General features: G+C 30.2%; 4 protein-coding genes across 5 annotated transcripts; 1 reads left to right on the top strand and 3 right to left on the bottom strand.

The window, feature by feature from the left end:
* Positions 1–127: 127 nt before the first annotated feature.
* LOC130896623 (integrator complex subunit 14) lies at positions 128–10,252 on the bottom strand. Of its 2 annotated transcripts, XM_057804825.1 has the most exons (7): positions 9,954–10,252; positions 5,725–5,895; positions 5,492–5,663; positions 1,418–1,608; positions 813–1,092; positions 454–755; positions 128–391 (listed from the first exon to the last, which is right to left on the bottom strand). In XM_057804825.1, exons 1-7 carry the CDS (start codon positions 10,113–10,115, stop codon positions 170–172), a joined length of 1,500 nt encoding a protein of 499 aa, XP_057660808.1. In that variant the 5' UTR covers positions 10,116–10,252; the 3' UTR covers positions 128–169. The 2 variants fall into 2 exon arrangements, with proteins under 2 accessions (XP_057660808.1, XP_057660807.1); XM_057804824.1 differs by having other exon boundaries at positions 454–1,092; positions 9,954–10,236.
* Positions 7,356–9,725, bottom strand: LOC130896620 (dnaJ homolog subfamily C member 2). The gene is made up of 2 exons (XM_057804821.1): positions 8,781–9,725; positions 7,356–8,581 (listed from the first exon to the last, which is right to left on the bottom strand). The coding sequence occupies exons 1-2, from the start codon at positions 9,491–9,493 to the stop codon at positions 7,462–7,464; spliced, it is 1,833 nt and encodes a 610-aa protein (XP_057660804.1). The 5' UTR covers positions 9,494–9,725; the 3' UTR covers positions 7,356–7,461.
* A 517-nt stretch (positions 10,253–10,769) lies between the features above and the next one.
* LOC130896622 (BOS complex subunit ncln) lies at positions 10,770–14,374 on the top strand. Its single transcript, XM_057804823.1, has 8 exons — positions 10,770–11,173; positions 11,231–11,418; positions 11,469–11,795; positions 12,015–12,224; positions 12,281–12,476; positions 12,524–12,735; positions 13,772–13,992; positions 14,057–14,374. The coding sequence occupies exons 1-8, from the start codon at positions 11,008–11,010 to the stop codon at positions 14,199–14,201; spliced, it is 1,665 nt and encodes a 554-aa protein (XP_057660806.1). The 5' UTR covers positions 10,770–11,007; the 3' UTR covers positions 14,202–14,374.
* A 566-nt stretch (positions 14,375–14,940) lies between these two features.
* Positions 14,941–20,995, bottom strand: LOC130896637 (phospholipase A1-like). The gene is made up of 7 exons (XM_057804843.1): positions 20,790–20,995; positions 19,563–19,668; positions 17,936–18,084; positions 16,557–16,802; positions 16,191–16,382; positions 15,099–15,267; positions 14,941–15,045 (listed from the first exon to the last, which is right to left on the bottom strand). The coding sequence occupies exons 1-7, from the start codon at positions 20,854–20,856 to the stop codon at positions 14,985–14,987; spliced, it is 990 nt and encodes a 329-aa protein (XP_057660826.1). The 5' UTR covers positions 20,857–20,995; the 3' UTR covers positions 14,941–14,984.
* Positions 20,996–21,967: the final 972 nt, after the last annotated feature.

A 21,967-nucleotide genomic window follows, 5' to 3' on the forward strand; every position in this document is an offset into this window, starting at 1 on the left:
ATATATAAAAAAATATTTTTTTTTCGTAATTTTTGAAATAATTGTTAATTAAAATGAACTTACCTTCAACGATGTAGGTATGGATAAGGACTTTTGAAAATGTGAGGTTAGGAAATGAAAAAAAGTGTTCTTCGATAAAAATTGTTTTTAATTTCCAAAAAAAAAAGATTCAAGCGCTACTGTAATTAGTTTGTAAAGGCATAACAAGATATTTGATATCGCGATTTTGCGTTTTCCTTAAAACATCGGCAGCGTGTTGTAACTGCAATGCGCAATCGGGATGCGCACTAGACGGCAATTGTATACACTCCTGATCGAAAATATAAGCGAGACCATTCAATAAATCCAAAAATCCCAAAGAAATAGCCGCTTTCCTCAACCTATTCAACTCCTATAACAAAACAAACCGACGTTGCCAAATTTGCAAACAAACGAAAAAATCCTCTTTACTACCTTGTAGAATTGTTGAGTTTTTTCCGGTAATTTCCGCGCGTGCCTCAATATTTTTTGTATATCCGATTGCAATCCGGCCTGACGTATCCATACGACGCCATTTTGAGAATAACTCCTTTTCTCTACGGGTTTAACGGGAAAACTTCCGATCTGATCCGGCGTAAACGATTCGGCGGAACCCAAATAATTCAAATCGCCCAACCAAGGGATCACGTCGGAGCCCGGAGTCAAAATCGTCAACATTAGATTCGATTTCTTCTTCGAATCGGCCCAAGAATACACGAAACCGAACCAATTATCACCTGAAACGTAATTTGACGTTGGCACGTGACCGGAAATCGTTTTTATCGACGCGTCACCTATACTAACGAGGGCGGCCATATTTTCTACTCTTAAAGCCCCGTGGAGCAGTACGCAAAACGAAGGTACTCGGGATTCGTCGGTGGTTTCTTCTTCGTTAATATCCGTATCGTTTTTAGAGCTTATTTCCGGTTTAGTTAACGAATTATCGGGCAGGATTAAATGGCGACTTATCGCCATCGGCGATCCCACATCCGCTACCGATATAAAACCGCAAACTTCTATAAGATCCGACATATTGTAAGTTTGACATTCGAAATCTGTAAGTTTAGTATACGCCTACAAATAAAACTTTCTGACATATTTTTTTACTTTTTAAATTACGCTCAATAACTGGACTAAATTAAATATTATTCGGTATTCGTAAATCCGGCAACGTTGTGTACGTTTTCAAACAACTATATGACGTCTATGATCACACTGTTGCCGGTTTTATGCGGTTTTCCCGTAATCTGGTGAAACGGTTACGTTAGGAAATAAAGCGGCATCGGCCCCTTTTAACTGTTCGTTAAACAGCTGTGCAGAGGAGCAAATCCTATATCGGGGCCAATTTCGATGAATCCCATCGATTTTTAAGCTTATTCGATCGGAGTTTGGTACTTACCACTGGCGCGGGGGATAAAACGACTTTAGATTCCAAATTTCCGCATTTTAGGGTACCTTTGAAATTTGTGTACATATCCTCGGCGAGTTTTTGGAATAGGCTGGTGACATTGGATTCGTTGAGGTTTTCCGGTAGTAATATGGAACCGTCGTATCCAGTTAAATCGATTAATCTTTGAAATAGAGCTTTAGCTGCAAAAGAAACTCGCAATATTTTACCGATAATCCAATCGATGAAGGTGGAAATATTATATTTGTCCCGTACAGTTCGAAAATTAGTCCTGGTGCTAAGGATTTTAACATAACCAATAGAAATGATAGTTCGACACGCTAAGGGGTGTGAAAACTGGGGAAAATCCCGGAAAATTGGTGGGTTGACACAAAAATTTCATTATAATTTGTTTGAACTAATTTTTAGAACGTGAAATCCCGAATTCACACGTTTAAAGCCTAATTAACTTGACCACCAGGAGTTGATTGATGGAAAACAAAATTCCAGGACCTCGTATCTATTTTACGAAATAAATTATGTAGATATCTTGTTTTTATACTAATATTTGGTGGTTTTCCCCATTTTCCAATTTCTGCTCGTTTTAGTAAAATTTTGGCTAAAGCGCCTGGACTATATTCCGTATCTATAATTACCGTAATCGAGAAAATTTTAGATTCGTCCATGTTAATAAGTTAAATCGATTGAATTCTTGAATTTTCAGAAACAAAAAAACTAAAATTTTCTAAAAAATCAATGGTGGAGTTGTGACGATTTTTTTTTCCAAATGGGGTTGGAGAGAGGGTGAAATTCTTTTCATAAATCACTTAGTTTTGATATTTCGATGCAAAAAATGGAAATGGAGGTTTTTTAAACGACATTAACATGTTTTTCTTTCTATTTTTTCATTTATTCGGAAAAACCTTTATAAAAACGTAGTTTTTTTATTATAAGCCAGAATTTTTCTCAAAAATTAATCGAAAAATCTTGAAAAATCAAAAATTATTTCGTCGATTTTGGTTATTTTTTTCGATAAAAACTTTCTCACAATCAAATTTTCGCGAAAATTTGTTCTGTACGGGATAAACGGTCATTGACTAGACTATAATTCAATTATACGAGGGTTACTACATAAGTTTTGGCTTCGGGAACGTAAAGATTTGACATATTCAGTGTTGCCATATTTCAAAACTGAACTAGCAACTCTCTTTACATTATAATAATAAAATTCCTGAAAATCGAGAATTTTTCTCAAAAATTAATCGAAAAATCATGAAAAATCAAAAATTATTTCGTCGATTTTGGTAATTTTTTTCGATAAAAAATTTCTCACATTCAAAATTTCGCGAAAATTGATTCTGTATGAGATAAACGGTCATTGACTAGACTATAATTCAATTATACGAGGGTTACTACATAAATCTTGGCTTCGGGAACGTAAAGATTTGACATATTCAGTGTTGCCATATTTCAAAACTGAACTAGCAACTCTCTTTACATTATAATAATAAAATTCCTGAAAATCGAGAATTTTTCTCAAAAATTAATCGAAAAATCATGAAAAATCAAAAATTATTTCGTCGATTTTGGTAATTTTTTTCGATAAAAAATTTCTCACATTCAAAATTTCGCGAAAATTGATTCTGTATGAGATAAACGGTCATTGACTGGACTATAATTCAATTATACGAGGGTTACTACATAAGTTTTGGCTTCGGGAACGTAAAGATTTGACATATTCAGTGTTGCCATATTTCAAAACTGAACTAGCAACTCTCTTTACATTATAATAATAAAATTCCTGCAAATCGAGAATTTTTCTCAAAAATTAATCGAAAAATCATGAAAAATCAAAAATTATTTCGTCGATTTTGGTAATTTTTTTCGATAAAAAATTTCTCACATTCAAAATTTCGCGAAAATTGATTCTGTATGAGATAAACGGTCATTGACTGGACTATAATTCAATTATACGAGGGTTACTACATAAGTTTTGGCTTCGGGAACGTAAAGATTTGACATATTCAGTGTTGCCATATTTCAAAACTGAACTAGCAACTCTCTTTACATTATAATAATAAAATTCCTGAAAATCGAGAATTTTTCTCAAAAATTAATCGAAAAATCATGAAAAATCAAAAATTATTTCGTCAGTTTTGGTAATTTTTTTCGATAAAAAATTTCTCACAATCAAAATTTCGCGAAAATTGATTCTGTATGAGATAAACGGTCATTGACTGGACTATAATTCAATTATACGAGGGTTACTACATAAGTTTTGGCTTCGGGAACGTAAAGATTTGACATATTCAGTGTTGCCATATTTCAAAACTGAACTAGCAACTCTCTTTACATTATAATAATAAAATTCCTGAAAATCGAGAATTTTTCTCAAAAATTAATCGAAAAATCATGAAAAATCAAAAATTATTTCGTCGATTTTGGTAATTTTTTTCGATAAAAAATTTCTCACATTCAAAATTTCGCGAAAATTGATTCTGTATGAGATAAACGGTCATTGACTGGACTATAATTCAATTATACGAGGGTTACTACATAAATCTTGGCTTCGGGAACGTAAAGATTTGACATATTCAGTGTTGCCATATTTCAAAACTAAAATAGCAGCTCTATATCATTATAATATATTCGTTTTATAAAATTCCTGAAAATCGAGAAATTTTCTCAAAAATTAATCGCAAAATCATGAAAAATCAAAAAATATTTCGTCGGTTTTGGTAATTTTTTTCAATAAAAAATTTCTCACAATCAAATTTTGCGAGAAAATTGATTCTGTATGGGATAAATGATCATTGACTGGACTATAATTCAATTTTACGAGGGTTACCACATAAGTTTTGGCTTCGGGAACGTAAAGATTTGACATATTCAGTGTTGCCATATTTCAAAACTGAACTAGCAACTCTCTTTACATTATAATAATAAAATTCCTGAAAATCGAGAATTTTTCTCAAAAATTAATCGAAAAATCATGAAAAATCAAAAATTATTTCGTCAGTTTTGGTAATTTTTTTCGATAAAAAATTTCTCACAATCAAAATTTCGCGAAAATTGATTCTGTATGAGATAAACGGTCATTGACTGGACTATAATTCAATTATACGAGGGTTACTACATAAGTTTTGGCTTCGGGAACGTAAAGATTTGACATATTCAGTGTTGCCATATTTCAAAACTGAACTAGCAACTCTCTTTACATTATAATAATAAAATTTCTGGACATCGAGAATTTTTCTCAAAAATTAATCGAAAAATCATGAAAAATCAAAAATTATTTCGGCGATTTTGGTAATTTTTTTCGATAAAAAATTTCTCACAATCAAAATTTCGCGAAAATTGATTCTGTATGGGATAAATGATCATTGACTGGACTATAATTCAATTATACGAGGGTTACTACATAAGTTTTGGCTTCGGGAACGTGAAGATTTGACATATTCAGTGTTGCCATATTTCAAAACTAAAATGGCAACCCTCATTACATTATAATAATAAAATGTCTGAAAATTGAGAATTTTTCTCAAAAATTAATCGAAAAATCATGAAAAATCAAAAATTATTTCGTCGGTTTTGGTAATTTTTTTCGATAAAAAATTTCTCACAATCAAAATTCGCGAAAATTGATTCTGTATGAGATAAACGGTCATTGACTGGACTATAATTCAATTATACGAGGGTTACTACATAAGTTTTGGCTTCGGGAACGTAAAGATTTGACATATTCAGTGTTGCCATATTTCAAAACTGAACTAGCAACTCTCTTTACATTATAATAATAAAATTTCTGGACATCGAGAATTTTTCTCAAAAATTAATCGAAAAATCATGAAAAATCAAAAATTATTTCGGCGATTTTGGTAATTTTTTTCGATAAAAAATTTCTCACATTCAAAATTTCGCGAAAATTGATTCTGTATGAGATAAACGGTCATTGACTGGACTATAATTCAATTATACGAGGGTTACTACATAAGTTTTGGCTTCGGGAACGTAAAGATTTGACATATTCAGTGTTGCCATATTTCAAAACTGAACTAGCAACTCTCGTACAGATATAATACATACATTTTATGAAATTTAAATCGTTCGGAGACGCAAGACAAACTATATGAAGTTTACCGGGGAAAGTAAAAGGTACGGGGTAGGGTAACTGATTATTTCTTTGATTCAAAGAAGCGATCGATTCTTTTAACGAGTTCGGTCCTATACCGGTATGACCATCGGTCACCAATAATATCTGTAGAAAAAAAAATCGTTTATAATAGAGACGTACGAGGGTATTAGATAATATAATTAACCTGACAGGCGGTGTTGTTACCCCATTCCCCTAAAACCATCTGATTTACACCGTGCAGGGCAGTTTCTATGCAAGTCTTATCGTAATCTTCTATATTTTTCAATTCCGCCTTAATGGCGTTGTAATCTCTAGTAAACGGACATCTTTCTTCGTATAGTGACGAAAAGGCCATCTGAAAAATAGTTTACGTGCCAAATAATTTCGGTTGGGTTGGAATTTAGCGTTTTCTAGATCGCGAAATCCATTTATCGATCTTGATCTGGTACCTAGAAATCGGTAAACTAACGTGTGTTTATTATAATTCGAAGTATAACCGAATCACCCTGTATAGGTAGCGGACGATTTTCAAATAAAATGAAACAAAACATAAAAAGGATCACTCTGTATAGACTATATTATCTTTAAATAAAGAATAGAATTACCCTGTATAAATACAAGAAAAAGGCTAAATAATGATTTCACCCTGTATAATAATGAAATTTTCGTTAAATGAAACACAATTTAAATTGAAAATTATAAAGAATCGCCCTGTATACCGAGTAAGTAGTTTTCAAAAGAAAATTCCGAATAAACGAATATCATCCTGTATAAAAAACAGAGCAAAAAATCACCCTGTAAAAGTGAATTATTTGAAATAAAATAGTCCATATAAAGAATAAAAAAAAATCACCCTGTATAGAAAAAAAAAAGGTTTTCAAATGAAATACTGAATTATAAAAATTACCTTGTGAAGAGAGTCGCCCTGTATAGAAATCAAATTGTCTAATTAAACACAATCTATAAATAAATAATCACCCTGTATACGGAGTGAGTAATTTTTAAAGAAATTTACAAATAAACGAATTTCACCCTGTATATAAAACAGATGAAACTTAACCTAAAAAGAGAATCGCCCTGTATACAGAGTAGGTAGTAGTCAAAGAAAAATTCCAAATAAACTAAGATCACCCTGTATACAAAAAAAAAATTTCAAATAAAACGCAATCTAATTATAGAATCGCCCTGTATACCAAGTACGCAGTTTTAAAAAGGAAAATTCCAAACAAACGAATATCACCCTGTATATAAAACAGATTCTAGTAAAATGAAACTTAATCTAAAAAAGAATCGCCCTGTATACAGAGTAAGTAGTTTTCAAAGAAAAATTCCAAATTAATAAAGATCACCCTGTATATAGAAAAAATGCCGTCAAATGAAACGCAATCTAATTATAGAACCGCCCTGTATACCGAGTACGCAGTTTCAAAAAGGAAAATTGCAAACAAACGAATATCACCCTGTATATAAAACAGATGAAACTTAATCTAAAAAGAGAATCGCCCTGTATACAGAGTACTAGTTTTCAAATAAAAATTTCGAAATAAACAATATCACCCTGTATACAGAAAAAATGTCGTAAAATTAAACACAATCTTTAAAAAAAATGAAAAGAATCACCCTGTATATAGATTAGGTAATTTTCTCTTAAACTACATTCCAATGAAAAACGATAATCACCCTGTAAAGAGATTAGGTAAAATAACAATAGACGCCACGAATAAATTGTCGAAACTAATTTTTTTTTTAATCATTTTTACAAAAAAATAATCACCGAGATAAATAAATAAAAATGAAAAAGAAAAACAAACAAGGTAAACTCAGTAACTTTGTCATATATTTCGATCAAAAACGACAAAATAAAATATTTTCGTCGTCAATAATTCCAATTCATTCGCCTAAAATACAAAAATCGAAAATATTATTTGTTGATGGCCGCTTGGGCCGCTTTTTTAGCCTTCACTGTTTCCACCAAATCCTTATAACGTTTCATACATTCCTTTTTCGATCTGTCCGGTAAACATTCCGCTATCCTATCCCACCGTTCCGGCGTCGAAGCCGGATAAGTTTTCAAAGCTTGTTCCAACAATTGTTGTTCGTTCGTCGTCCAAATTTTCACTTCGCCGTTCGTCGCCGATTTCCTATTATCCTCCTCCAATTTTTTCGATATATCCGATTCGCCGATGTTCAGCACGTTCTTCTTATCTTTCTTGAAATTATCGAAGGCCTGTTTGTTCGCCACTTCTTTTAGATTATTTTTGGAAAAATCCGTGTTTTGGAGATCTTTCGCTTTCGATAGTACCATTTTCGCATTGAATTTGTTACTATTTTCCGAAAAAGTACCGTGCTGGTTGATGAAATTAGCCACGACGTCCCATCTTTGATTGGTACCGGCAGGAAAGAGATTAACCGCTTTTACCAGTAACTGTATGTTATCTTCGTTCCAATCCGGTGCTACCATAACTACTGCTGGTGTATTATTTCCTGTATCGCTTTTCTTAGTAGCGTTCAGTATTTCCAATCGTTCTTTTTGTAAGAACGCTTCGTTTTCTTTGATCGCTTTAAGGAACGCGCTTTTCCCGTTATTTTTCAAATTTTTATTCAAATCTTCCAATTCTTTTAAAGATAACCGCTCGCACATCCCTTCGATCGCTGTCATACGGGATAAATTTTCTTCTGCATCTTCAGTGTAATAATTGTTCAATTTACAAATATCCCTAAGGGTTTTTCTTTCTTTTTTAAGAGCTTTCTTTTGCGCTTCGCGTTCCTGTCTTTTAGCTTCTATTTTAGCACGTTCCGCTGCTTCAGCTTGTTCTTTAGCTAGTTGGGCTTCACGTAAAATTCGCTCTTCTTCTTCTTTTTTCGCTTGAACTGCGTTTTGTTTCGCTCTCTTCGCTGCTAATTTCCTATCTTTATCGTCTTGTTTGAATTTGGCGATTCTCGGATCGTTGCTGTACGCTAAATCGACTAATTGTCGAATCCTTGACATTTCTTCTTTCTTCTTCCTCAAGCGATCGGCTTTATTCAACTTATCCACATATCTGAAGAAAAAAAATTACTACTACAACCTCATTTTAGTTAAAAACCATCTTTATATCTCCAATTTCCAAACTTTACAAATCTAATTATAAAATTGTGAAAATTTCATAATATATACGAGGTATAATAATAAAATTAACAAATTACCAAAATAGTATTTTTCTTAAGCGCCTCGTATGTATATAAAAGAAAATTACTTACCTCCTTTCGTCACGATCTTGACATTTATCTTTGTCCTCTTCGTCTTCGTAAGAATATTCTCTCCAAGATTTGAAATCGTACCAAAAAGAATAAAATTTTTCGACGTCTTCTCTGGAAGAATTTACGTCGCCTAATTTGGGTACGTTCGGTTTTTCGGACCATCGAGAATTAAGTTCGAAATAATGTGTAAAAGTTTTAAAAAAGTCCTTTTTAATATCACTATTACAAGGTAAATCGTTATCGAATTGTGGATCAACCGAATCATATGCTCTCCTCCTATTTACATTTCCTAAAGTTTCATAAGCCATTGTAATACAAGTGAAATAATCATCGTCGGGTTTTATTTCTTCCCCTAAAGCTTTTCGTTTATCAGGATGGTGTTTTAAAACTTTTTTTCTATAAGCGTTTTTAATAATTTCGTCTGTAGCTTTATATCTCAAATTCGGTATACCCAAAACTTTGTAATGATCTTGCGATTTCCATTCTTTAGGATCGAGACTACGTAAATACGCAACGTCGTCTTCGTATTCTACGTTTTCGGGTAGAAGTTCTTCTTTGTTCTCGTCTTTAGGTACTTCGACTTGTAATTTAATTAAAGGATGCGATGAAAATTGGAGTTCGGGCTCACCACCGCCAACATTTTCATACACGAACCGATATCTTATTGCAACTGTAGAGCAAATATTGTTTTTTCCAATAGCAGCTTCTTCCATGTTTACTGGTTCATAACCTCACAAGCACGAGAAAAATAACTCACGTAATTAAGTACTAATATGCTGAATTGTTTAAATTATAACTTATTTTATCAAACACTTTTATGAATTTTCAATATTCAATGCAATTTCCCACATGGCGAACGGTGAAATGCCCGTAGACGAAAGAAACGAAATGATGGCGCAGATGGCGTGGTTGATTAGTTCACTTGAAAAATGACGTTGACGTATTAAAATAACCATGGAAACATCCGTTTTCTTTGTTTTTTTTTCGATTGGCCACAAAAACAATCAGAAATACAAAAATTATATTATAATTATTTGTTTAAGCATTTTCCTCTCGATTTATATTCATAAATTGAAAGATAATTTAAAAAATTTATCGTCAATTGAATATTTAACTTTAGCATTGGACACATTTTAATATAAGTTCACTCGATAAATAAAACTTAATACTTACCAGTGATATAAACTCTAGTTTTGAATGGATACTAAGGTGATCTAGAAAAGCATTAATTCCGAGTTCTGCTAATTGTTTTCTTGTAATAGTTTCAAATCCTTCGCCGACTTGTACAGGTCTCGTCATAGAAAGAGATACGTCCAATAGTATGACAGTAGGCATTTTTTTTTTTAATTATATTGTCATTAATACGACAACAGTATTTTTTAAAATTATATTAATATTAAGATTTAAAAAGTTTTGATAATGTTTACTTCTTTAATGTATCATATGTCAACAAAGTGATAGGTTCATCTGTCAATCATTTAGATGACATAAGGCAATTTTTAAAGAAAACACATTTTTTAATAAGATATTGTGAGAAAAGTGCCGTTAATATATTATTTAAGATATAAAGTTCATAATTCCATCTAAATGTATATACTTTTATCAATTTACTGTGCTATTTAGTTATTTTTATGAATAAATAGTTTGATCGCTAGAAATTGCCTAATCACATGCCGTTGTAGGTTTTCTGGTTTAGAGGTTCGAAATTGAATTAATAATATTTCAGTGAATTTGTTAATTAAATTGAGGGTATAAACAACTGTATAGGATAAATAAAATACGTTTTTAGCTGATAATATTTATTCATTAAATGTATCAAATGTCAACAAAGTGATAGAATCATCTGTCAATCATTTAGATGACATAAGGCAATATTTAGTGAAAACACATTTTTTATAAAATATTGTAAGGAAAAAAATGCCATTAATATACTAAAAAAGATACAAAATTTTTATTTTTATCCCAATATATCTACATTCATCCATTTAACGTGCTATTTAGTTATCATTTTTATTAATTACACAGTTTGATCGCTAAAAATTGTCTAGTCACATGCCGTGCTGTCATTGTAGGTATTCTGGCATTTAATAGAGACGGGACCAATAAGGGTAATAGAGAGGAAATTTAATTGGGTTAAAATCGTGTTAATTTTCAATGTTTTTGTGGATTCGTTAATTAAATTAAAGGTTTATACAACTTTATAGGATAAATAAAATAAGTATTTAATATGTGGCTTCAGGAGATTGAGGAAATATTTAAAGGCTATTTGCCTTATTACATTTTAATATTTTTACCGATATTCATAATAGTTTCACCAGTGAATCCGGTATATGCATCTTCCGAATTTCCGGTGCACAGAATGCAACATTACGATTTACACGGTATCGCTCATGGTATGTATTTCAATCGAAATTTTTATTCAAAAATCAAATTTTTTAAATCTAAATTAGGTTGTAGAAGTGCCGGTCTAAATTTAGAAGCTAAATCATTAACGAATTGGAATTCGCCGAGACATTGCGTGGTAACAAAATTAAAAGATTTAACGGTGGATAGTTTTAGAAATATTAAATTAAAAGCAGGGGGTTTATTGGTTATGTTACCTAAAGATATCGCCTCTTTGAGTTACGAAGATAAGCAGGTAGTTAACATACAATTGGAACTGTTTATGTACTAATTCCAATATTTTAGCATCTTCTTATCTTAGAAAACGCAATGATAGCTCAAGATGTATCAATCCCTGTATATTTTTCGAAATATTCTCCACAACTTGAATCTATTATAAGAGACGTAGAAAACAATTTGGATAATAGCGATATGAGTAAATCGGCAGCGGAGGCATTAGTAAATTCTATTGCTGCTAACGGATACCAGATAGTAGTATCTGCTAGTACACCGGCGGTACAAACTGATGCTAAAATTGCTACTATACACGGACAATTGTCCGGTTATAATCCCAGTGGAAATGTACCGACAGTGGCTATTGTAGCACATTATGATAGTTTTGGAGTTGCTCCTGTAAGTTGTTTTTTTTTTCAAATAATTAAGGATTTATTTGAATTTTGGGGAATTACATGCTATGAAGGTTTCCTCGTATATTTGGCTCCAGAAATATGAAAAACTATCCGATTTTAATGATTTTTTTTATAAAATCTTCAAGATCCATACGAAAAAATAGGGAAAATCTTCATTACTTTTAAAATATACGAGGATTAGTTACTAATTTTGCGTTTTAAGGAACTATCTTTCGGAGCAGACTCGAATGGATCTGGCGTTGTCGTACTTTTAGAACTACTCAGATTATTCTCCGGGTTATACTCTGACCAAAAGACCCGCGGAAGGTTCAACATAGTATTCGCTTTAACCGGTGGCGGTAAAATCAATTATCAGGGTAGCAAAAAGTGGTTGGAGGATCAATTGGACTCAATAGAAGGATCAATATTGCAAGTACGTTAATTTTCACATAAATTCATGGTCGTTTCGAAAAAAAAAATTTGTTTCAGGAAGTTTCTTACGTTATGTGCCTCGATACCCTCGCCTCCAACGATTCTATTTACATGCACGTGTCGAAACCCCCCAAGGACGGATCGCCGTCTTCTTTATTTTTCAAAGAACTGAAATCTGTCGGGGGTGCTTTGTACCCCGATACGTCCATCGAGGGGGTGCACAAGAAGATCAATTTAGCCGATGATATTTTAGGTAATTCGATCGAATTGTTTAATCCATTGTTTAGTGGTTTTTTTCAGGATGGGAACACGAGCGATTCAGTATTAGAAGACTTCCTGCATTCACTTTGTCGACTTTGAAAAGTCATAAAGATTTTAGGAAGTTCACTATTACGGATACCAAGGAAAATTTAAATGTGGATAAATTAATGGAGAACACTGATATTATTGCCGAAGCGTTAGCTAGGTATATATACGGTGTTTCTTATGGGAAAGTGTTTGGAGATACGAGGGTGAGTTTATTTCGTCTAAAAAGTAGTTGAAATTTTAAAAAATTAATAGTTGGTTTAGGGGGGTTATCATTTTTTTGGATTACATTGTTTTTTTCTCACGTTTTTTGAGAAATTTCTTCGAATTCTGATAGGGAAATGGATTGTGGATAGTCTTGAGTAACGGGGACTGAATCGAAAGTGTCCTAATTAGAAATTTCAAGTGTAATAGTACAATAATGCAAAAAAACACCTGAGACACCGTGTATTTTTGAAACCTGATGGTTGTGACATGTGAAATTTTTACTATTTGTGGAGTCATTCTTCCTGAATAGATTGAGTATCAATATCAAATCCAAAAATTAATAGTTCAGGAGATATTTGCTGTTGAAACATTTTTCAATTAAAAAAATGTTTTCGAAGTTTAACACCCTGTATCTCAAAAACTAATAGAGTTACAAATATGAAAATTTCATGATTTGTCGAGTAAAACTTCCTAAAAAGATCGAGCACAATCATCAAAAATTAAATTTATTAGTTCTGGAGATATTTGCAAAAATATGTGACTGTAACATTTTTCGGTTAAAAAAATGTTGTCGAAGTTTATCTCGCAAAAGAATTGAGTTTAAAATGTGCAAATTTCATGATTTGTAAACCAATTCTTCCTAAAAAGATTGAACACAACCATCAAACATTGGGTATCATAGATATTTCCAAAAATATATGGTTATAATATTTTTAAGAGATTTCGTTCCCAAAAAATGTTATTGAAGTTTAACACCCTGTATCTCAAAAACTAATAGAGTTACAAATGTGAAAATTTCACGTTTAGTGGAGTAAAGCCTCGTAAAAAGATTGATCACAATTATCAAACATTGGATATTATAGTTCAGGAGATATTGGCAAAAATATACGATTGCCACATTTTTATGAAATTTTGTTTTCAAAGTTAGTTCCTTATCGACAGCTACAGGTGACAAAAACACGTTATACAGGGGCGTATAATTTTTTTTAAACGATCAGTGTAGTAATATTTTTCTATTAAAGTTTTCCATTTTAGAAAATAGATAGAACCCATATTGAAACTTGGTCGAACTATATTTCTAGTCAGGCTAGATCGCCCCAATTATTAAGTGCAAAAGACAATCTACTAGTTGGTACTTTCAAAGAAACTTTCAATAAATATTTGAGGGACGCTAAAATAACGTTCGCAGTACCTGACAAGAGGGATCCAGATTTTCAATTTTATCAAAATACCGGCGGCACCGTCAATGTATATAGGTGAATATACACTTATATATCACTTTTATCAGTGTAGTCATTCTTTTTATATTTTTATTTCCAGTGTAAAACCAGCAGTTTTCGATCTAGTCCTAACAATCGCGATAGTTTTGTATCTTTTGTTGATATACGCGTTTATTGAATATTTTTCCGTATTTTATAATTTAGCTTGTAATTTTACGGTTAATAAAAAGATAAAAAACTTTTAACGGAAAAAATTTTTTGTCAAATAGTCGCGTTTTAGTTATTTTGTTTTACATCGAATGAAATTTTTTGTATGTATGATTGTTTGTACATAAATTGAGAGGGAAATGATGTGAAGACGTTTTTCTATCATGTTGTACCTAAATATGCAATAATTTAATATATTACTTTAAAAACTGTGTCTATTTATTTGCCTTTAACCTCAAAAAAAATCCCTACGAAAATATTGAATTATCCACTTACATTGAATTATTCAATGAAAAAAAGTTGCAACCACTGTAAAACCTATGAAATTAAACGTTTTTGAATTTTCATTTTTCGTCATCACTCACAGTTTAAAAAAATGTTTACATTGTTAAATCAAAATTGCGTATGCTGATGCTGGTGTTAACTATTTAATTTTGTCAACTTTTACACCATATTTTTCACATTAATAACAACACTTGATATTTTATTACTTATTTTTCACCGTTTTCTCACAATTTTTAATAATACTAACTTTTTTTTACGACGTTTAATTTCAATTTATCACAAAAAGTTACATACTTAATGATGGCACTTAAACTACTGTATAAGTACAATTGTCAGAAACAGAATGAGATTTTAAGGATACCAACTACCAAAAGATAAATTTTACTATACAACGTTGCCGAGTTTAACTCTACTTCAGAAATTATTGGAAATCGGAAAAATTTAGAATAAAATAAAATATAAAACAAAATTTTTATTTGTTATTAAAATAAATTGAAAATATATGTACATAATATAATTGCCATTGAATTTCACTTTTACTGGAAATAAGGACAATCTTTGAAAGTATTCGTTTGCACGCAATAACTCCCAGTAACCCTAAAATTAACATTTTTTTGTCTTTTTAATTATATTTTATTATTCATATTTACCCAAAAGGCGTATCTTCTCCCATAGGTATTGGTTTCCCAGGTGAAAACCCCCAATTCGAGTTCATCTTTGGACACCCCCCTTTACAAGGTCTCCCCATAATTGAGTTACCGTATCTTACAGTCTGTGCAAAATAACAAGCACTTTGAAAATGACTACATCTAGCTCGTTCTAGAATAATATAACTGATATAAATTCATATAAAATTAATTTATCTAAAAAAATAAAATATTCCAAAATCTTTTTTACTAGTTAGGAAGTAAAAAAAATTATATAAAAAACAAATTGTAGAAGTATTGTTTCATAAAATATTCAATTATCACAATTTAAAAAAACCTAGCCACGATGTAATTTATTTAAATGGATTTGCATAAAAAACGTGGCAACGATGTAACTTGTTCAATAGCATTTTAAGAAACCCGAATCACACCACTAGAAATTACGAGTGATAAAATAATAGCTATAATAAATGTATTACGTGTTAAAATAATGAACCACATACTAAATAATAATATAATAGACAAGTTTAAAATAAAAAATGAGAAAGTTTACTTTTAACAGTTCATTATCAAATAAATCATGAATAGAAGTGTTTGTTTATGCTATTTGAAATAGTGTTTAGACAGTTTTTAAGATAGTCCTGAAAAGAACTATTAAGATAAATTTAATAATACAAAAAACAACGCAATTAATACCTATATTAACACTGTTTAAAATTTACACAATTGTTGAATGGTTTGTGCTATGTAAAACCGGCTGTGATATAACCAATTTAGTATCTACAGAATTGCCAACTTTAAAACAAATAAATCCTAGAATATAAACACGAAATTGTTTTATAATAAATTAGATACGGAAATTTGAATAAAAAATTTCGAATTCACTCAATAATTTTTGTATATAATTACAACTATCGTTATGATAAATACGACAAATCAAACGGAAAGTAAATTTAAATGAATGCTATGTTGTCACGTTTAATTCTATTTCAAAGGAATTAGGTGAAATAATTAAAAAATGTTCAAATTTAAATAATATAATACGTGACGTCCTCTAGCGGTTTCTAGTTGTAAAGATTAAATAATAGTACGTACGTAGTCTAGTTCCATAACAACTCGGTTGAAATCTTCCACCGTTCACGCAAAAATCCACGTGTCCTACTTGATTTACTTCACCTAAAAATCCAGCGTTCGTGTGAATCACTTGTACGTGATTAGCATCTTCCGTTGACAGTTTAAATAATTTATTAGCGTAACGATCAATTAAGGGCCTAGCGGGATCCAAACCTAAATATTTAATTGTTTTTATATCACTTTTCAGAAATTCACAATATTTAATCGGCAACACTGCTTTATTTCACAACAAACCAGCTGATTGCGTCATTACATATAACCGAATTCATGTATGACTGGTTGCCAGCTACCTACACAACATCACACTTTTGTTTAAGAATTACGTACCAACAATTTTATGTTGTCTTTTATCCAAATGATTACTCATCATTCCGCAAATATGAGCTCCTAAAGAATGTCCGATGCAAGTGGTTTTTCTTGCGTCGCCTCCATTTTCCATGATGTAAGCGTAGAACTTCGCGCCACATTGTCCGACTAACCTCGTATTTGATAGAGCAGATATATAACATGGAAATGGCGTTATTGTCGACCAGTCTATCGTGAATACATTGTAGTCTTTTCTTGAAATGTAAGCTAATGAGAAATTTTATTGTTAAAAGTTTGAAAAAGTACGGTAAACTTAGTGCCATAACTTATAATAATTGCGGACTAGAGTGTGGTTGACCTTTGGTTTTAAGAGCACAGAATGTTGTGGGAAAAGTGAGTTAGTGATGTAAAGAATTAGTGAAAAATTTCATAAAGACACACCAAATAAGGCGTTGACAAAAGGTAAGGGTGAGTTTCAATCATTTAACTACTTATTGAAAGAAAATAATGTTTAAAACATTAGTTTTTATATGGTGTTATTTATCAATAGTCGATCTGTAATAATTCGACAAATGTTATACATGGCGATGTCTAAATATCAAATTCTATAGTAAAGATCCATGTAGATCCAAACTTTTTGGAAAAACTGGTAATGATCGACTTTATCTATGTGTTATAAGAGGGATTATATAGATGCCGTATTACCGGGGGTGATTGTAAATAATGAAGCAAGTAACTGACGTCACTTGAAACGTCGGCCATATTGTCATGGCGATTAAATAAATATTTATAATTTTATTTATACATAGATAATTGTTTATATCGTTTTTTTTTTATTAAAATTAAACTTTATAAGGTGAAAAATCAATTATTTCGATCTATAATGAAATTTTTCTGTTAAAAAAAAACTTCTAACCTTATAAAAAGTGTTTAAAACAAATTCTAATATTTCTAAGATTCGTATCGCTTAAATCACACATTATCTTTGAATCAACATATAAATTTTTTGCTACTATAACATTCTACTATTTACAGAAAGATCTAGAACATTTCTATTATAGTTTCCATAACACCAAGTTATGACCGGCGCCGTTAGATGGCATGCGGTTATGCTTTCTTTAAAATAAGTACTTTATGACTTTTATCCGATGTTATATAGCTGAGAATCAATAAAATTGCGTATAGTTTCCACGACTACACCAAAAAAATGACAATAAAATGCTATTTTTAATAATAATTTTAATGTAAATAACGTTATCAGGTAAGTTGAAATGGCGGGTGATTATGACGTCATCGCGAAATGACATATGTCTACCTGTTTGTACCGCTCGTAGTTGATGTTTTTGTTACGATAATGCAGCTGATTAAATTCGCTTTTAATTTGTTAGATTTAAACTTACCGTTACGTAAAATTGTGATCGGTGTTCGGGACTCAGTACCGTTAAATCCGTGAATAATGATTGCGTTCTTTTTGCGATAATCATACCCAGAATAATTTAAAGCGTACGGATTCCTTATATCTATAGTCAGTCTTTTTGTACCAGTTTCTCTAGAATGATTTTTATTTATTATTTTGTATTATAAAAAATAGATTTTGACCGTTTTTGAACTCGACAGATAAATAAATTAAATTTACGTTGCGTCAATTTCGGCTAGTACGTCCCATAGTCAGTCTCAGGGTCAATCAAGTTCAGGATAACGTTAAAATTGAAATATCTTTTTTATTATTGATCGTAGAAAAAAATTGTAAATATCAAAATTGTAGGGAATTTTATAGCCTATAATATGATATAACTAGATTTTCACGAAAAAATTCTTCTAACCTTAAATTTTTGGAAAATTTAAAAATTACTTATTTATTCTGTAATTAGAGTAAAAATAATGAAATAAAATCGATATTATATGGAAGTATATTGGTAATGTTTCTAAAAGGATTGATGTTTTCAAATTTTGAAAATTCAAAATGGCGACCGCGTAAATTGAATTTAAATATATATTTTTTAAACTCAAATAATTTTATGACTATTGATAATTTCAGGATATAGTTTGCTGCAATCGACAAAAAAACTGTAGTATAATCGACAATATTAGCAAAAAATTCCTTTTTTGAATCAATATACTTAAAAAAATTTTTTTTTTCAAATTTATATCGCGATATATTACTGAGTTAATTTTGAATTTTTGTTTTAAAATATAAAAGAATATGCTTTCATAAATTATATTTTTCGAAAAAACTTTTGAAATCGATCATTAAAAATCGATATTGTGCGCAGAAGCGGTTAGGCGTTATGGTGGGGTGGAGGGTGTATTGTCAACGCGATTTGGATTCAATAACCCAAAAAATCATTCAAGAACTTGAAATTTTATATAACACCCTGTCTAAAAGGGCAGTTAAAATCAATTTCTTACCAGTAAATCCATAAAAAGAATTGTTTTAGTTTAAGGGTTAAAAAGATATGTAAATGTAATTTTGAAATTTTTTTTTATTTTTTATATTAAACTACAACTTTTTTTCTTTGGATTACATAAAATTGCATTACTAAATTATTAATATTCATGAAATGAATAGCTTTTGGAAAAAAAATATGTAAATTCAGTTTACGCGGTCGCCATTTTGAATTTTCAAAATTTGAAAACGTCGATACTTTTAAAAATATCCCTACTAGATTTCCATATAATATTGAATGGATTCTTCATCTTATTTTTGATATATTTTTAGTATAAATAAATAAATTTCCAAAAAGCTCATTAATTTTCAATAAATCAAGTAATAAAAATTTTTTTTCGTAAATTTTATATCGTCATGTTATAGAGCAGAAAATTTCCCACAATTTCGATCCCTACAAATTTTTTGTACGAACAAAAATGAAAAAGTAAAAAATTCAAATTTCGATTTTAATGAATTACCAGTGTATATTTTTTAAATTCTTTCATGAATGAATAAATTAAATCAATTCAAATCGCTTTTTTTTATTAAAAAAATTTACAACACTTTCATATTATAATTAAATAAATTCTAATACTTACGGAGTGTATAAATAATATCTGATATTATTATCTGGACATTCATAAATTTTTTTCAAAACACATCTCCAATAATTAACATTCCAAACGTTCCATATACCACCATGAACTTCTAAAACAAAACATCGCTACAATATTAACAATTAATCGAACTCCCCCGGTATTTGTAGTAACAGATACGAACTGATCAATCACTGTTAGAATATAATAACGTCTGTTGAGTGGTTTTTATCCATTGCGTGACTAAACTAATAGAAATTAACCGATAGTTAAATCGTGTCAGTTGCTCAACGTCGTTATTAAAAAATGTGTTCATATGCTGTATAATGTTATTAAAAAAAAAACAGGTCTACGCAAGAATTTTATGAAAAAAAAATGTTTTTTATAATCCGTAGGAATGCAGTGGAACAGTTAAGCTTTTCATAATTCATCTGTTGAAATAGTATAAAAAGCTAAACATGAAATTAATCAGCTACTTTATCCGTATATAACAATATACAAAACTAAACGTCAGTGACGAAAATATCGATCTTATATGCGTCAAAATGCAAAATCTTTGTTTTTTTTTAACTACCCCAACCCCATAAAAAAATATTAGTTTAGTATACAGTTACATAAAAATGAGAAAAAATTCAACCCACCCCCTTAAATTTATCAAGTTCCATACGTATTAAAAAACTAATGCTATTTGGTTATTTAAGTTTTGAGATATGGCAACACTGATATGTACATATGTCAAATCTGACATTGACATCATGAAGTTTGACATTTTTAATAGTGAACGTACTCAGAACGTGTTATCATACGTGTTTTATGTTTTGAATTAAGTTGCAACCCTCGTATTTTTCATCTTTATAAAAAACAACCTCAAAAAAGCGAAATCAAGAACCAGCTCTAATATTTTGTGAAGATATTCGGATTAAGTCGGAAGATTATTACACTCAAATTTGAGTATTAAAACTGTTGCTGTCTAATTTCATGTTTAGTTTTTTACATTTGAATTCGTATATCGAAACTGTTGCTGATCAATTTCACATTTAGTTTATTACACTTGAATTATGATATTGAAACTGTTGCAGTCTAATTTCATGTTTAGTTTTTTAGAGCTTAATAATTTTGACACTAATTTTTGTCTGTTTTGTAAAATGTTGTTTTTTTTTTCGTAAAAATCGTAATTATTTCTATTCTGTTCCAATTATTTAAGAAATATTTGTAATATAAAAAACTTACCTGTAAAATTTAAACTAAACAGAATACTAATTTTCAAAATAATACTAATAGAAACACTTAGTTCCATGACTTTTAATTTATATCACCTGATACAGTCACTTTTTCTTTATATTCCATTGACGCGTACGGCCTAACTGTAAAACTTCTTCAATTTGATATTTTGAATTCTTGAACTTGATCTTGTGTTCTAGTAAACTACATATCGAAAAATGAAATTAAGCGACCTCTACCGAGGTAAATTGATAGTTTATTTATACAAAATTCAGTATTTACTATATTTCTTTAAAATACATAACTTTTAAAAGATGTAAACAAATAAGTTTACGTAGAATGCAAAGTATATTTAATATTCAGTCGTAAAAGCCTTTTTAGTTTTTAGCTAAGTCTTGCTCTAATATTAATCCACAAAACGTTTTTAATTTTCTCATTATTTGACTATAAAATCTTAAAATTCCCTAAAATAAATTGTTAACTTAATTTTCGTATTGTTCGAGAAGCTTTCCTCCCCTCGATAACAATAATGGACTGTTCCTTTCGGTTGGTAATCGGCTGGTGTCAACGTTGCCAAGTCTATCGGATTTTATTTAAACTATTGATGAAATATTTATTTTCGGAAAAAGTATGTTTTTTTAGGAATTGCAAAGGTAAAAAGAGCACAAAATTTTTACAAATATGTTTATTTACATGCATACATAATTTAAATTTTAAAAATATTTTAAAACAATAAACAACAATTATTGAAGTATTTATAATTTTGGTTCTTGTTTTTTTTTTTGAATGGAGTCAAATTTTTTTTCTTCATTTCTTCAGTTTCAAAATTTGAGTCGTAACAAATTCTCATTCCCTAATTGCACTCACCGTTTTTTTCAAAATTTACGTCTAGCACAATCTTTTTGTCGAGGAAATATACAGTTATGTGTGAATTAAGCATGAATGTCCACCAATTTTTACAGGACTCTGTATCAAATATATTTTTACTATTAACATTTTAACAACACATAAATAAAATTTGTTACTTCACTAATTAAATTAAAATGTGTAATCTGGCAACACTGGTTTGTATAGAAGTACTTACAGAGCCAGCTTGATATTCGGTTCGTAATCGTAATTAATTTCAAAATTTTGGTTACTTTTACTATAATGAGTTATAATTATATTTAATTTAATAAGGGTATCGA

This window comes from Diorhabda carinulata, chromosome 7, assembly GCF_026250575.1.
Source record: "Diorhabda carinulata isolate Delta chromosome 7, icDioCari1.1, whole genome shotgun sequence".
NCBI classification, from domain to species: Eukaryota; Metazoa; Arthropoda; class Insecta; order Coleoptera; family Chrysomelidae; genus Diorhabda; species Diorhabda carinulata.